Source organism: Pristiophorus japonicus, unplaced genomic scaffold, assembly GCF_044704955.1.
Source record: "Pristiophorus japonicus isolate sPriJap1 unplaced genomic scaffold, sPriJap1.hap1 HAP1_SCAFFOLD_193, whole genome shotgun sequence".
Lineage (NCBI taxonomy): Eukaryota > Metazoa > Chordata > Chondrichthyes > Pristiophoridae > Pristiophorus > Pristiophorus japonicus.
In genome coordinates this window covers 657,510-675,269 of record NW_027251621.1, presented here as the reverse complement: position 1 = coordinate 675,269, position 17,760 = coordinate 657,510, and the positions used below count along the sequence as shown (strand labels likewise).

At 50.5% G+C, this 17,760-nt stretch overlaps 1 protein-coding gene across 1 annotated transcript in view; it reads left to right on the top strand.

The window, feature by feature from the left end:
- Positions 1-472: 472 nt before the first annotated feature.
- The window catches only part of LOC139243953 (DNA mismatch repair protein Mlh3-like), a 67,298-nt gene continuing 50,010 nt past the window's right edge, over positions 473-17,760 (top strand). Inside the window, exons 1-2 of the mRNA XM_070870915.1 lie at positions 473-716; positions 1,386-4,466. Coding sequence (XP_070727016.1) covers positions 473-716; positions 1,386-4,466 — 3,325 coding nt within the window. The remainder of the gene's footprint in view (positions 717-1,385; positions 4,467-17,760) is intronic.

Here is a 17,760-nt window from a genome sequence, read left to right as displayed (position 1 = left end):
ATTTGCCCACTCACCTAACCTATCCAAGTCACTCTGCAGCCTCATAGCATCCTCCTCGCAGCTCACACTGCCACCCAACTTAGTGTCATCCGCAAATTTGGAGATACTACATTTAATCCCCTCGTCTAAATCATTAATGTACAGTGTAAACAGCTGGGGCCCCAGCACAGAACCTTGCGGTACCCCACTAGTCACTGCCTGCCATTCTAGAGTCACGTCTGTGGCCGCAGAAACGTCTGTCTGCTCCCCTGACGATCGAATCCCCTATAACTATCGCTCTCGTCCCCCACTGTTCGGCCTTGGATCTGGCTGCATTCTCCTGGTTAGAGAGTCATTCTCTGGGGCCCCTGGACCGCGCATGCGCAGCACACCCGGAAGTTGGTGAGGCTGGAACTACATTTCCCACAATGCTGCGGGCGGGTGTTCTCCATAGTAACAGGGCCTAGCGGGCGGGCGGCGGGACTGGCGCAGCATGGGGGAGGCCGGGGCCGCCGGGCTGCGGGCCGTGCCGGGGGCGGTGCAGGCCGCGCTGCGCTCCGGGGTGGCGGTGCCGTCGCTGGCCCGCTGTCTGGAGGAGCTGCTGCTCAACAGCCTGGCGGCCGGCTGCGGCTGCGCGGCGGCTCGGGTGGACGCGCAGGCCGGGCGCGTGCAGGTGGCGGACAACGGCGCGGGGCTGGGGCGCGCGGCCCTGGAGCTGGCGGGCACGCGCTACCACAGCGGCCGCGGGGAGGGGCCTGGGCCCGGGGCTGGGGGAGGGCCCGGGGCTGGAGTAGGCCCTGGGCCCGGGGCTGGGGGAGGGCCTGGGTCTCGGCCCGGCCCTGAGGCTGGAGTAGGCCCTGAGGCTGGGGGAGGGGCCGGGGGAGGGCCCGGGGCCGGGGGAGGGGCTGGGGGTGGGCCCGGGGTTGGAGTAGGCCCTGGGCCCGGGGCTGGGGGAGGGCCTGGGTCTCGGCCCGGCCCTGAGGCTGGAGTAGGCCCTGGGGCTGGGGGAGGCCCTGGGCCCGGGGGAGGCCCTGGGTCTCGGCCCGGCCCTGAGGCTGGAGTAGGCCCTGGGGCTGGGGGAGGGCCCGGGGTTGGAGTAGGCCCTGGGCCCGGGGCTGGGGGAGGGCCCGGGGTTGGAGTAGGCCCTGGGCCCGGGGCTGGGGGAGGGCCTGGGTCTCGGCCCGGCCCTGAGGCTGGAGTAGGCCCTGGGGCTGGGGGAGGGCCTGGGTCTCGGCCCGGCCCTGAGGCTGGAGTAGGCCCTGGGGCTGGGGGAGGCCCTGGGCCCGGGGCTGGAGTAGGCCCTGGGGCTGGGGGAGGCCCTGGGTCTCGGCCCGGCCCTGCAGCTGGAGTAGGCCCTGGGCCCGGGGCTGGAGTAGGCCCTGGGCCCGGGGCTGGGACAGGGTCAGCAGAGGGCCCGAGCACCGTCGAAGGGCTGGAGGATGGGCCTGTACCTGGGCCTGGGGGTCGCGGCGAGGCGCTGGCCAGTATCGCGCACCTCTCGGGCCTGCTGGAGATAGTGAGCAGGCCGCAGCGCGGCTCCGGCCAGACCTGGGTCAAGTTGTTCCGCAATGGGCAGGCCCGGCCGGTGTACGAGGCCAGGACAGCGAGGCCCAGCCCCGGCACCACCGTCACCGTCTGCAACCTCTTCTACCGGCTGCCTGTGAGGAGGCGCCGCCTGGGCCGGCCCCTGGAGTGGGAGCAGATCCGGCACCGGGTCCAGGCCCTAAGCCTCCTGCACCCGAGCGTCTCCTTCACCGTGCGGGACGAGGCCTCCGCCACAGCTGGAGGCTCGCTGGTGGTGAGGTTGCCCAAAGCCGACGGCCTGCAGGCACGCTTCGCCCAGATCTGCGGCCCGCAGAAGGCGGCGACACTGGGCCGGGTCCAGCACTCGAGCGGCGGCTTCCAGCTGAGCGGCTTCATCAGCCGCCAGGGCCACCACAGCAAGGCCCAGCGGCTGGTGTTCGTCAGTGGGCGGCTGGTGCTGAAAACCCGCGTCCACAAACAGCTGGACTCGCTGCTCAGGCACAGCCTGATCTGTAGGCCCGGCACCGGGCCACGGGGAGGCCCTGACCTTCACCCCCTCTATATCATCAACATCGGCTGTGCCCATGACCAGTACGATGCCTGCTGGGAGACGGGCCGCACACTGCTGGAGTTCACCGCCTGGGACCAGCTGCTGAGTTGCCTGGAGGAGGGAGTCCGGGCCTTCTTGCTGCAGGAGCAGCTGCTGCTGCTGGTGGAGCCCAGAGAGGAGCAGGGACCCACCCCGCTGGCTGCTACCAGCACAGGCCTCGGTCTGTCGCACGAAAGGGCAGTGGTGCAGTCCAAGTCTGTGCACCGGCAGATTGTAGGCCCAGAGGTCTCTGGGCAGGAGGCAGACACCAAGCCCAGTGATGCTCTCTCTCGGGGGGAGGCTGCAATTGGGAAGGTCTGCGTGTCCTGTGGCGAGGATGACGATCCTGAAGAGCCGGTCTTGCGCCCTGGAGAGTGTGATCTCCTCTCCACAGAAGCCCCAAGGCACAGCCTGCGTTCTGCTGGTCAGGAGGCAGCTGCTTGTGGCGCGTCCCCGTGGGACGAGGAGGGAAGCACCTCCCTCAGGGACCCGAGTACGTCTGCCAGCCCTGAGACACAACCAGTAGAGCTGGCACAGCCCAGCACTGTCAGTGCAGGCGCGGGAGGAGACGCCATTTGCCAGCTCATAGCTGCCTATGAGAGCGAGACCATGTCAAGCACCGAGAGTTCATCACAAGAGGGGGACCAGGTGGGGGTGAGCAATGGCAATGTTCAAGGCGTGGGGGAGGGGGAGCCACAGGAGGTGGGGGTTCAGGCGGAGGAGGGGGCAGAGGAGAAGGCTGGGGAAGGGGAGTCGCAGGGGGCGGAGGAGTCGCAGAGGGAGGGGGAGTGGGCGGAGGAAAGGGAGTTGCAGGGGGCGGAGATGGGGGAGTCGCAGGGGACGTGGGCAGAGGAGCAGGCGGGTGAGGGGGTGCAGGTGATGGGGGTGGAACTGGGTATCACGGGTCTCATAACCCACGTTGTCCCCAGGAAAATGAAAGACTCAGATGTTGAAAGTGGAAACCCTTCAGACTGGGTCAACGTCTGTCATCCCGGCCCAGTGAGTGCCTGGGATATTCTTAAGAAAACAAGGGAAAGAAATGGACAGCCCGTGTCTGGTGACAGAGCGCTCTCAAGCGTAGCCAGGGAATGCCTGAGTGTTCTTCCCCGAGGGTCTGTGACTGGCTGTCAGGGAATTCAGGCTACCTGTCAGTACCGTTACTCTGGGAGCTCTGCTGAATCAGTGGCAACATCTGGCAACTTTAATTTACTAAAAGGTCTCGCTGATTCAGAGTACAGGAATCCTGCCAATTATGAACCTGTCTGTTGTCAGGCTCGATTCCACAGGAAGCTGAGCATGTCTCTAATAACTGGTTCGCTGGATGTATTTCGGAGAAACTATGGGAAAATCAGTGTTGAGCAGGACAGAGGAGGCTGCTCTCAAGGCAGTGAGACCATTCAGCACAGTACTGGTGATCCAGTCATCAGACCATCAGTAGTTAGTGTGGGAGCAGAGAGTCCGTATCCGAGCCCAGGTACAGAATACGTTGTTTCTGCAACAAGTTATCAAAGGGAGAGTTTACGACCTGACCAGTGTGATTCTGGTGGGTTTTTAAGGAGTTTGTGTTCTGATGGAACTTGCTCGGCAGATGGCTGTGTGGCCAAAGCACGTCTGACTGCATGGCCTGGTTATTCACAAGCCAAGAAAACCTTTCCATTTGCCAAGGAGCCTCCAAGAACCCTGGCTGCAAAGTTGTCCAGATTAAAGGACCTCAAAAAAGGACCGCCTACTGAAGAGAAGAGTGGGGGGTCCAAAGCGGGGAGTTCCGCAGACCCATGCCAACTTTGCCAGAGTCACGAGGGCCTCGTGCAGCCCGAAGAGGAGTCTGTACAATGTGCGTCTGCGGAGCCCGTGCGCTCGACAGCTCGCGTGATCTCTGGGCGCTGTGCCCTGGGAGAGGAATGGCAGGCAAGCAGCAGAGGTGCAGCAATAGAAGGCATCCATGGCACGGGCAACGGGGGGACTTGTTCAGGTAACTTGTGTTGTACTGCCACCGATGAAAGGACAGGAAATGAAACTATTCCTCAGTCTGAGCTCGATGTTGGGGCCCAATCCCAAAGTGACCGAGCAAGTGATGGGAACTTGAATCCATCAGTGGAAGATTCTGTGACCACGCGGAAGGAGTCCGACCTTGTTTGTGTTCACACTAAATCAATACTTGATGGACAGTTATCAGAAGGTTGTATAGAGACCTGTAAAGGTCAGAGTGATGCATCAGGCTGGCTGCAGTACTTTGATGGACGCCTGGGAAGGATGGTGTATGTAAACAGCGTGACTGGACTGAGTAGCTATGAAGTTCCACCAGAGGCCCAGGCACAGGCCGCCTGCATAAAGGACTTCACAACAATGGCAGTTAATGTCCTCACTAAGACTGGTGAGTGTTTTAAAGAAATGTAGAGACATCACTTCCCGCCCCTGGAAAAACTACGCCCCCCCCCGCCCGACTCAATTTCCCTCAAATTATAACACTTTCCTCCTCTGTCTTGCCACCCACACTGACTCTACCAATTTCTCCCATAACTGTCTTGCCTTCCCCTTCATCGTACTTGTCCTCATACCCCGAGGAACTCCCACCCACACTGCGGATACTTTTTTGCAGGCTTGTGTCTGCGGACCGTACTGTTGAAAGCTCTTGGCAGTCAACTGGCCTGGGCGTCACCAGCAGATTGTGATGTGCCACCATCCTGTCCATACAGCTGCCTATACCCCAAGGTCATCCTGGAGAGCAGAGCCAAAGGCCTGTTCACGATAAACCCACTCTTCCCTACTCCACACCTTGCACCCAACATTCCTGAGCTCATGGTCTTTTATAAATCCAGAATTGAGGCTAAGTGCATAATTTTCACTTAATTGCTCCTACCTCCACTCCCAGCTCATCCTTCTGCCTGCCGCCCAACCAGGCCCTCGCCAATGTTCTCTCTTGTTTTTTATTGGAGGCACGGCCCCTTTACAGAATCGCGACATTGAAGAAGCCGGTCGCGGGCTGCGTGGCCCTCACACATGCTGTTATCTCCTTACCCCCACTACCCATTTAGCACAAAGTCTCCCGGACCGGATGGGATGTATCCTAGGTTGCTGACGGAAGTAAGGGTGGAAATTGCGGAGTCTCCGACCACAATCTTCCAATCCTCTTCAGATATGGGGATGGTGCCAGAGGTCTGGAGGATTGCAAACGTTATACCCTGTTCAAAAAAAGGGGAGAGGGATAACCACAGACCAGTCAGCCTAGTGTCGGTGCTGGGAAAACTTTTTTGGGACAATAATCCGAGACAAAATGTATTGGCATTTGGAAAAGTATGTGTTAATAAATTAAAGCCAGCATGGAGTTGTGAAAGGCACATCATAAGAACATAAGAATGAGGAACAGGAGTAGGCCATCTAGCCCCTCGAGCCTGCTCCGCCACTCAACAAGATCATGGCTGATCTGGCCGTGGACTCAGCTCCACTTACCCGCCCGCTCCCCGTAACCCTTAATTCCCTTATTGGTTAAAAATCTATCTATCTGTGACTTGAATACATTCAATGAGCTAGCCTCAACTGCTTCCTTGGGCAGAGAATTCCACAGATTCACAACCCTCTGGGAGAAGAAATTCCTTCTCAACTCGGTTTTAAATTGGCTCCCCCGTATTTTGAGGCTGTGCCCCCGAGTTCTAGTCTCCCCGACTAGTGGAAACAACCTCTCTGCCTCTATCTTGTCTATCCCTTTCATTAGTTTAAATGTTTCTATAAGATCACCCCTCATCCTTCTGAACTCCAACGAGTAAAGACCCAGTCTACTCAATCTATCATCATAAGGTAACCCCCTCATCTCTGGAATCAGCCTCGTGAATCTTCTCTGTACCCCCTCCAAAGCTAGTATATCCTTCCTTAAGTAAGGTGACCAAAACTGCACGCAGTACTCCAGGTGCGGCCTCACCAATACCCTGTACAGTTGCAGCAGGACCTTCCTGCTTTTGTACTCCATCCCTCTCGCAATGAAGGCCAACATTGCATTTGCCTTCCTGATTACCTGCTGCACCTGCAAACTAACTTTTTGGGATTCATGCACAAGGACCCCCAGGTCCCTCTGCACCGCAGCATGTTGTAATTTCTCCCCATTCAAATAATATTCCCTTTCACTGTTTTTTTTTCCCCAAGGTGGATGACCTCACACTTTCCGACATTGTATTCCATCTGCCAAATCTTCGCCCATTCGCTTAACCTATGTAAATCTCTTTGCAGCCTCTCCGTGTCCTCTACACAACCCACTTTCCCACTAATCTTAGTGTCATCTGCAAATTTTGTTACACTACATTCTGTCCCCTCTTCCAGGTCATCTATGTATATTGTAAACAGTTGTGGTCCCAGCACCGATCCCTGTGGCACACCACTAACCACCGATTTCCAACCCGAAAAGGACCCATTTATCCCGACTCTCTGCTTTCTGTTCGCCAGCCAATTCTCTATCCATGCTAATACATTTCCTCTGACTCCGCGTACCTTTATCTTCTGCAGTAACCTTTTGTGTGGCACCTTATCGAATGCCTTTTGGAAATCTAAATACACCACATCCATCGGTACACCTCTATCCACCATGCTCATTATATCCTCAAAGAATTCCAGTAAATTAGTTGAACATGATTTCCCCTTCATGAATCCATGTTGCGTCTGCTTGATTGCACTATTCTTATCTAGATGTTCCACTATTTCTTCCTTAATGATAGCTTCAAGCATTTTCCCCACTACAGATGTTAAACTAACCGGCCTATAGTTACCTGCCTTTTGTCTGCCCCCTTTTTTAAACAGAGGCGTTACATTAGCTGCTTTCCAATCCGCTGGTATCTCCCCAGAGTCCAGAGAATTTTGGTAGATTATAACGAATGCATCTGCTATAACTTCCGCCATCTCTTTTAATAACCTGGGATGCATTTCATCAGGACCAGGGGACTTGTCTACCTTGAGTCCCATTAGCCTGTCCAGCACTACCCCCCTAGTGATAGTGATTTTCTCAAGGTCCTCCCTTCCCACATTCCCATGATTGCAATTTTTGGCATGGTTTCTGTGTCTTCCACTGTGAAGACCGAAGCAAAATAATTGTTTAAGGTCTCAGCCATTTCCACATTTCCCATTATTAAATCCCCCTTCTCATCTTCTAAGGGACCAACATTTACTTTAGTCACTCTTTTCCGTTTTATATATCTGTAAAAGCTTTTACTATCTGTTTTTATGTTTTGCGCAAGTTTACTTTTGTAATCTATCTTTCCTTTCTTTATTGCTTTCTTAGTCATTCTTTGCTGTCGTTTAAAATTTTCCCAATCTTCTATTTTCCCAGTAACCTTGGCCACCTTACACGCATTGGTTTTTAATTTGATACTCTCCTTTATTTCCTTGGTTATCCACGGCTTCCTCACCCTCAATCTGTATTACAAATTCAACCATACTGTGATCACTCATTCCGAGAGGATCTTTTACTAGTTTGACAAACTTAACAAAAAAACTCGATCAATCTCCGATTTCAAATTAATAATTGATCTTGCATCAATTGTTATTTGCGAAAGAGAGTTCCAAACTTCTACCACCCTTTGGGCTGGATTTTCAGTCTCCTGTCGCCCCTGTTAGCGCCCCAGAGGGGTGGCAATGGCGGGGGTAAGCGCTTCCGGGCAGGCGTCTAGCTTTCAGCGCCCTGCCGGGACATTCGGTGCCTGTTTCGGCGGGGCACGGAACACTACCGCCTGGAAGTGGTGAGTCGATGGGCAATGCCCCCAGTTGCGACACCGGCTCAATTTTTGGCTGCAGCCTGAACCATAGCACTCCGTATTGCGCCGTGCTGGGACCGCCCATGAAAGCTGGCGGTCCGAGTTGCAGCGGCTGCAGTGAGGGAAGTAATGTCCATCTCCAGTAAATGTGATTGGTTTTTATTTTATTTTTTTGCCATTTATGTTGTGGAGGCATGAGGATTTATTGGGGATGTTTTTGGTGGGTTTTTTCCCCAGGCCCCTCTCGCAGCGCTCCGAGGCCGGCTGTTTAGCTCGGGATTTTCAGCTGCTCAACCAGACTAGCGCCCCAAGAGAGATGTGTAACGCCTCCCTTAGTGCTCCTCCCACTTGGGGCCCAGCTGATGAATTTTGCTGACTGAGGCGCAAACTGTTCCTGGGCGCAAACTTTACCGCCATTATCGCCCCGAAATGAGCACAACCGAAAACCCAGCCCTTTGTGTCTCGAAGTGTTTCCTAATTTCACTCCTGAAAGGTCTGTCTCTAATGTTTAGACTATGCCCCCTAGTCCCACACTCCCCAACCAGCGGGAATAGTTTCTCTCTGTCTACCCTATCTCTTCCCCTTAATATCTTTCTTCAATTCCATGAGATTCCACTTTAGCTAACAGTCTCTGATGAGGAACTTGAATAAGTTCTTTGATGAAGTAACGGAGTGGGTTGATGAGGGCAGTGCGGTTGATGTTGTGTATATGAACTTTGAAAAGGTGTTTGATAAAGTACCATGTAATGGTGTATTACCAAAATTCAAGCCCCTGGGACTGAAGGGACAGTGGCTGCACAAATATGAAATTCGCTAAGGGACAGGAAACAGAGAGTAGTGGTGAACAGTTTCTCAGACTGGAGGAAGGTATACAGTGGTGTTCCCCAGGGGGTCGGTACTGGGACCACGGCTTTTCTTGATATATATTAATGGCCTGAACTTTGGTATATAGGGCATCATTTCAAAGTTTGTAGATGACACAAAATCCAGAGGAGGATAGTAAGAGACTTCAGGAGGACAGACAGACTGGTGAAATGGGCAGGCACATGGCAGATGAAATTTAACGCAGTGAAGTGTGAAGTGAGACATTTTAATAGGAAGAATGAAGAGAGGTGATATGAACTAAATGGTGCAATTTTAAAGGGGGTGCAGAACAGAGAGACCTGGGGTATGTACACAAATCTTTGAAGGTGGCAGGGCAAGTTGGGAAGGCTGTTAAAAAGGCGTACGGGATAAATAGAGGCATAGATTGCAAATGCAAGGAAGTTATGCTAAACCTTTATAAAACACTGGTGTGTCCAATTTTGGGAATTTGACCTCTGACCTGTCCATGACTAGGGATTGGCCAGTTGAGTTGCTAGGTTGGAGCCCCAGGTTCCCTGCTACTCACCTAAAGACGGGTGACATCGATGGATTCAAGGCCAAAGACACACTGGTGCCGGCAGAAGCCAAAAAGGATGGGCAGAGGAAACTTGGATTAATCTTCAGCATAAGGTACATGCACAAGTAACAACAAGTCATAAACTAGGAATACAAGACCGTCACTGATAAACCCAACGGGGAATTCAGGGGAAACTACTTTACCCAGAGAGCGGTGAGAATGTGGAACTCGCTGCCACAGGGAGGGGTTGAGGCGAATAGTATCGATGTATTTAAGGGGAAGCTGAATAAACACATGAGGAAGAAAGGAATAGAGGATATGTTAATAGGATGAGCTGAAGTAAGATGGGAGGAGGGTCGTGTGGAGCATAAATACCAGCTTGGACCTGTTGGGCTGAATGGCTTGTTTCTGTGCTGTAAATTCGATGTGAATAGTTGGAGATTAAACATGAAAGCCACCATGTATATTTCTGCTAATCTCACCGAGTGCTAGCTCTAACCTTCTGCCTCACTTCCAATCATAAAGTTAATATCTATTCTTTTAATGTGGGTGATCACTGAGTTTTGTAACGGGTGGTTTTGAGTAAGTGAGCTGAGATATACAAGTAGCCATTGGCCTTGAGTCCATCAACATCACCAGATGCACCTACTGAGTGAGGAACCTTGATAAAATGTTCAACCCAAGGTCGGATTTTCCCCAAATCCTCTGCAAGCATGCTTTACCCTCCCTGCTCCACTGCTGTCCCAACCCCAGTCCACACCCTCCTCACTGAGACTTGTTCTCTCGCACTCTCCTACCTGTCCTCCCCCACCTCAGCCCATCACAAATGCCAACTGCAGCCTGTGCCCTCACCGATGTAAAGATCCGCACACTCACTGAGCGGCACTAGCTCTCTGTGCCCCAGTGAGGTGCCTTCAGAATTCTTCGACTTGTATTCGAAGCCTTCCATGGCCTCAGCCAGCCCTCTGAGTAATCGCATGTCTTGCATTCTCTACTCTTCCGACACTCTGCTTCTGACCCCGCACACCCTCTGACCTGCATCATTCCCTCCATCGACTCATTACTCTCTCTGCTTTCAAGAACTTCCACAAACCATTTTCTTCGACTGCCTTTGGCCCTCCCCCACTCCCGCCATCTCCATTTTCCCTTTGCCTCTCTTTGTACAAGTTGTTTTGTGGATCATAGAATCCTAGACATTTACAGCACGGAAGGGGGCCATTTCGGCCCATCATGTCCGCGCCGACCGACAAAGAGCTATCCAGCCCAATCCCACTTTCCAGCTCTCGGTCCGTAGCCCTGTAGATTACGGCACTTCAGGTGCACATCCAGGTATTTTGTAAATGTGGTGAGGGTTTCTGCCTCTACCACCCTTTCAGGCAGTGAGTTCCAGACCCACACCACCCTCTGGGTGAAAAGAATTACCCCTCAAATCCCCTCTAAACCTCCTACCAATTACTTTAAATCCATGCTCTCTGGTTGTTGATCCCTCTGCTAAGGGAAATAGGTCCTTCCTATCCACTTGATCTCGGTCCCTCATAATTTTATACACCTCAATGAGGTCTGCCCTCAGCCTCCTCTGTTCCAAAGAATACAACCCCAACCTCATAGCTAAAATTCTCCAGTCCAGGCAACATTCTCATAAATGGGAAGCCACCTGTTACAGGTAGTCATGCAGTAATGGGCAAGAATATAACTGAGTAGTGATAATGGGGGACTTCAACTATCCTAATATAGACTGGAATATTGTAAAGGGCAGAGAGGAGGAGGAATTTCTGAAATGTGTTCAGGAGAACTTTCTTGATCAGTACGTTTCCGGCCCAACGAGGAAGGAGGCATTTCTGGATCTGGTCTGGGGAATGAGGTGGTTCGGGTAGAGCAAGTGACTGTAGGTGAACATTTAGGGAACAGTGATCATAGTATCATAAGGTTTCTATTAGTTATGGAAAAGGACAGGGAGCAATCTAGAGTAAAAATACTTAATTGGAGGAAGACACATTTCAGTGGGATGAGAACGGATCTGGCCCAGGTAAATTGGAATTAAAGATTGGCAGGTAAAACTGTAGTGGAACAATGGGCTGCCTTTAGAGAGGAAATAGTTTGGTTACAGTTGAGGTACATTCCCACTAGAGGGAAAGGTAGGGCAACTAAAGTCAGGGCTTCCTGGATGACGAAAGAGATAGAGAATAAGATGAAGCAGAAAAAGAGCGTGTATGACAGATGTCAGAATGAGAATACATCTGAGAATCAGGCTAACTATAGAGGAAGTGAAAAGGAAAACAAGAGGGGCAAAGAGAGGATATGAGAATAGATTGGCAGCTAACATAAAAGGGAATCCAAAAGTCTTCTGTAGGCATATAAATAGTCAGGAGTGGGTGGGGCCGATTAGAGACCAATAAGGAGACCTACACATGGAGGCAGAGGCTATGGCTGAGGTACTCAATGGGTACTTTACCTCTGTCTTCACCAAGGAAGAGGATGCTGCCATAGACAGAGTGAAGGAGGAGGTAGAGGAGATACTGGATGGGATAAGAATTGATAAAGAGGGGATACTAGAAAGGTTGGCTGTACTTAAAGTCGATAAGTCACCAGGAGCGGACGGGATGCATCCTCAGATGCTGAGGGAAGTGAAGGAAGAAATTGCGGAGGTACTGACCATAATCTTCCAATCCTCCTTAGATACGGGGGTGGTGCCAGAGGACTGGAGAGTTGTAAATGTTACACCCTTGTTCAAAAAATACACCCAGTAACTGCAGGCCGCTCAGTTTAACCTCAGTAGTGGGGAAGCTTTTAGAAACAATAATCAGGGACAACATTAACAGTCACTTGGACAAATGTGGATGAATTAAGGAAAGCCAACACGGATTTGTTAAAAGCAAATCGTGTTTAACCAATTGATGAGAGTTTTTTGATGAGGTAACAGGGAGGGTTGATGAGGGTAATGTGGTTGACGTGGTGTACATGGATTTCCAAAAGGTGTTTGATAAAGTGCCACATAATCAGCTTGCAGCAAAGTTGAAGCCCGTGGAATAAAAGGGACAGTGGCAGCATGGATACGGGATTGTCTCAGTGACAGGAAACAGAGAGTAGTGGGGAACGGTTGTTTCTGGGACTGGAGGAAGGTATACAGTGGTGTTCCCCAGGGTCGGTACTGGGACCACTGCTTTTCTTGATATATATTAATGACTTGGATGTGGGTGTACAGGGCACAATTTCAAAATTTGCAGATAACAAAACTTGGAAGTATAGTGAACAGTGAGGAGGGTAGTGATAGACTTCAGGAAGACACAGACAGGCTGGTGGGATGGGTGGGCACAGGACAGATGGAATTTTGGTAGAAAGAATGAGGAGAGGCAATATAAACTAAAGGGTGCAATCCTAAAGGGGGTGCATGATCAGAGAGACCGAGGGGTATATGTACACAAATCACTGAAGGTGGCAGGGCAGGTTGAGAAAGTGGCTAAGGCTTACGGGATCCTGGGCTTCATAAATAGAGGCATAGAGTACAAAAGCAAGGGAGTTATGATGGACCTGTATAAAACACTGGTTCGGCCTCAACTGGAGTATTGTGTCCAATTCTGGCCCCCGCACTGTAGGAAGGATGTGAAGGCCTTAGAGAGGGTGCAGAAAAGATTTACGAGAATGGTTCCAGGGATGAGGGACTTCAGTGACGGGGATAGACTGGAGAAGCTGGGGTTGTTCTCCTTGGAGCAGAGAAGGTTGAGAGGGCGATTTGATCGAGGTGTTCAAAATCATGGGGGGTCTGGACAGAGTAGATAGAGAGAGAAACTGTTCCCATTGGTGGAAGGGTCGAGAACCAGAGGACACAGAATTCAGACGATTGGCAGAAGAACCAAAGGCGACATGAGGAAAAACATTTTTACGCAGCGAGTGGTTAGGATCTGGAATGCGCTGCCTGAGAAGGTGGTGGAGGCAGACTCAATCGCGGCTCCAAAAGGGAATTGGAAAAGTTCCTGAAGGAACAAATGTTGCAGGGCTACGGGGAAAGGGTGGGGAGTGGGTCTGGCTGAAGTGCTCTTGCAGAGAGCCAGCACGGGCTCAAATAGCCTCTTGTGCTGTAACTATTCTATGATTCTAATTGTTACAGGCGGTCAATGTTGGGCAAGTATATAACTGTTACAGGTTATGGGCAATAATATAACTTTATTCCCCAGTTGAAATGTGCTGCAGTTTATGATAGCTGTCCCCACCGGGAGGTTACATCAGTTATTAGCTGCGGGTGGGGGAAAGTGGCGTAAATTGGGTCCTTCTAGGGTCCAGCCAAGCTGTCTGGGCTTGGCCTGTAGCATGCATCCCTATGGCGAGAGTGCACACTATGTTAGACAAACAGAACCTTTGAGGTGTGCGTGGACACTCTTCAACAAGTTGATGGTTTTCTATGTGTGTCAGACAGACAACCGATCCAAAAGAAAACCTTCCCATTTAAAACGGAGATGTGGAGGAATTTCTTCTCTGAGGGTCGTGAATCTTTGGAATCCTCTACCCCAGAGAGCTGTGCAGGCTGAATCAATGAATATATTTAAGGCGGAGATAGACAGATTTTTGAACTACAGGGGAGTCGAGGGTTATGGGAAGTGGAGTTGAGGCCAAGATCAGATCAGCCGTGATCTTATTGAATGGAGTCGGCTCGAGAAGCCAAATGGCTGACTCCTGCTCCTGTTTCTTCTGTTCGTGTCTCTGAGGTGGGAGTTTGGGTGTAAGAATTGCCTGGAATTTGCTCAGGAAAACTCCCGATGTAACTTTCAGACAGCTGTTTACACTCTTCCTCCGGGAGTCCCCCAAAGTTTGGGTGGGAGATCAGAAGACCCCATTGTCTCTCTCCATTGTGTGCGTGTTGTGAGTTATTCCAAACAGAACTGATACAGACAATGCTCAGCAGGTCAGGCAGCATCTGTGGAGAGAGAAACTGAGTTAACGTTTTAGGTTGATGACCCTTCGTCAGAACTGGAAAAAGTTAAAGATGTCTGGATATAGCGGATAGCAAGGGTCTATTTCCCTTGGTGGAGGGGTCAGTTACGAGGGGGCATAGTTTTAAAGTGGTTGGTGGAAGGTTCAGAGGGGATTTGAGAGGAAGCTTCTTCATGCAGAGGGTTGTGGGGTCTGGAACTCACTGCCTGGAAGGGTGGTAGAGGCAGAAACCCTCACCACATTTAAAAGGTGCTTGGATGGGCACTTGAAGTGCCGTAACCTACAGGGTTACGGACCTAGAGCTGGTAAGAGAAGGGATAACCAGCCGTGGATAACCAAGGAAATAAAGGAGAGTATCAAATTAAAAACCAATGCGTATAAGGTTGCCAAGGTTAGTGGGAAACTAGAAGATTGGGAAAATTTTAAACAACAGCAAAGAATGACTAAGAAAGCAATAAAGAAAGGAAAGATAGATTACGAAAGTAAACTTGCGCAAAACATAAAAACAGATGATAAAAGCTTTTACCGATATATAAAACGGAAAAGAGTGACTAAAGTAAATGTTGGTCCCTTAGAAGATGAGAAGGGGGATTTAATAATGGGAAATGTGGAAATGGCTGAGACCTTAAACAATTATTTTGCTTCGGTCTTCACAGTGGAAGACACAAAAACCATGCCAAAAATTGCTGGTCACGGGAATGTGGGAAGGGAGGACCTTGAGATAATCACTATCACTAGGGGTGTAGTGCTGGACAGGCTAATGGGACTCAAGGTAGACAAGTCCCCTGGTCCTGATGAAATGCATCCCAGGTTATTAAAAGAGATGGCGGAAGTTATAGCAGATGCATTCGATATAATCTACCAAAATTCTCTGGACTCTGAGGGGAGGTACCAGCGGATTGGAAAGCAGCTCATGCAACGCCTCTGTTTAAAAAAGGGGGCAGACAAAAGGCAGGTAACTATAGGCCGGTTAGTTTAACATCTGTAGTGGGGAAAATGCTTGAAGCTATCATTAAGGAAGAAATAGCGGGACATCTAGATAGGAATAGTGCAATCAAGCAGACGCAACATGGATTCATGAAGGGGAAATCATGTTCAACTAATTTACTGGAATTCTTTGAGGATATAACGAGCATGGTGGATAGAGGTGTACCGATGGATGTGGTGTATTTAGATTTCCAAAAGACATTCGATAAGGTGCCACACAAAAGGTTACTGCAGAAGATAAAGATACGCGGAGTCAGAGGAAATGTATTAGCATGGATCGAGAATTGGCTGGCGAACAGAAAGCAGAGAGTCGGGATAAATGGGTCCTTTTCGGGTTGGAAATCGGTGGTTAGTGGTGTGCCACAGGGATCGGTGCTGGGACCACAACTGTTTACAATATACAAAGATGACCTGGAAGAGGGGACAGAGTGTAGTGTAACAAAATTTGCAGATGACACAAAGATTGGTGGGAAAGCGGACTGTGTAGAGGACACAGGGAGGCTGCAAAAAGATTTACATAGGTTAAGCAAATAGGCTAAGGTTTGGCAGATGGAATACAATGTCGGAAAATGTGAGGTCATCCACCTTGGGGGGAAAAAAAACAGTAAAAGGGAATATTATTTGAATGGGGAGAAATTACAACATGCTGCGGTGCAGAGGGACCTGGGGGTCCTTGTGCATGAATCCCAAAAAGTTAGTTTGCAGGTGCAGCAGGTAATCAGGAAGGCAAATGGAATGTTGGCCTTCATTGTGAGAGGGATGGAGTACAAAAGCAGGGAGGTCCTTCTGCAACTGTATAGGGTATTGGTGAGGCCGCACCTGGAGTACTGCGTGCAGTTTTGGTCACCTTACTTAAGGAAGGATGTACTAGCTTTGGAGGGGGTACAGAGACGATTCACTAGGCTGATTCCGGAGATGAGGGGGTTACCTTATGATGATAGATTGAGTAGACTGGGTCTTTACTCGTTGGAGTTCAGAAGGATGAGGGGTGATCTTATAGAAACATTTAAAATAATGAAAGGGATAGACAAGATAGAGGCAGAGAGGTTGTTTCCACTGGTCGGGGAGACTAGAACTAGGGGGCACAGCCTCAAAATACGATGGGAGCCAATTTAAAAACGAGTTGAGAAGGAATTTCGTCTCCCAGAGGGTTGTGAATCTGTGGAATTCTCTGCCCAAGGAAGCAGTTGAGGCTAGCTCATTGAATGTATTCAAATCACAGATGGATAGATTTTTAACCAATAAGGGAATGGGTTACGGGGAGCGGGCGGGAAACTGGAGCGGAGTCCACGGCCAGATCAGCCATGATCTTGTTGAATGGCGGAGCAGGCTCGAGGGGCTAGTTGGCCTACTCCTGTTCCTAATTCTTATGTTCTAAGTGGAATTAGACTGGATGACCTCTTGTTGGCTGGCGCAGATATGATGGTAAGTACTGCAGGGAATCGAATATGGCCAGGGTGATCTCCTGGACTAGTTTTGATCGCCTGGATGGGTCGGAGAGGAATTGTTCAGGATTCTTTTTTCCCCCCAATTGGCCACCTGGGTTTTATCTGGTTTTTGCGCCTCCTGGGAGATCACATGACTCCGGTTGGGGTGGAGTGTAGAATGTTTCAGTACAAGGGGTGTCACAGTTGTGTAGGGTGGACTGGTTGGGCCGGGTGCTCTTTACCTTTCCGCCATTGTTCATTGTTCGTGGGTTTATCTATAACCTTCAGGGCTGCTGACCGAGGGCCGTGCGGCTCTTTGTCAACCGGCACGGACACGATGTGCCGAAATGATGACCACCTGCGCTGTAAATTTCTATGTTTCTATGTAACAGGGCTTTAAGCAAATGTCGGGGCAAGGAAAGGGGGAGCGGAGGAAAGAACAAAAGGGAAGGTGTATGATCTGGTGGAAGGCAGGAGAGATTAAGAGACAAAAGGGATGATGATGTGAGGTGAAAGGAGATGGTAATGGGACAAGTGAAGGAACAAAAGATGAGTCTAGATAGGGTGTGAATGGAAATGGCAGAATCCTCAACATCTGCCATGGGAATGAGAAAAAAATATTGGGACAGGGGTTATGGTCTGAAATTGTTGAACTCGATGTTGAGTCCTGAGGTGTAAAGTGACTAAACGAATGATCGGGTGCTGTTCCTTGAGCTTCATTGGAAGTGTAAGTGGCCGAGAACGGAGAGATCAGAGTGGGAGTGGAGCTGAGCATTAAAGTGACAGAATATGACAGAATTTAATGGTAGCATTGCAGCAGAGAATAAGGTCAAAGTAGGGAATAATGGTACAAAAATTAAATTGAAGGCTCTTATGTGGCCCTTATGGCTAAAGGGATCAAGGGTTATGGAGAGAAAGCAGGAAAGTAGTACTGAGGTGAATGATCAACCATGATCTTATTGAATGGTGGTGCAGGCTCGAAGGGCCGAATGGCCTATTCCTGCACCTATTTTCTATGTTTCTATGTTTATCTGAATGCACGGGGCATTCGTAACAAGATAGACAAACTAGTGGCACAAATAGAGATAATTGAGTTTGATCTAATTGCCATTACAGAGATGTGGTTGCAAGGTGCCCAAGGTTGGGAACTAAATGTTTCAGGGTACTTGACCTTTCAAAAAGACAGGCAGAATGGTAAAGGAGGGGTGGTAG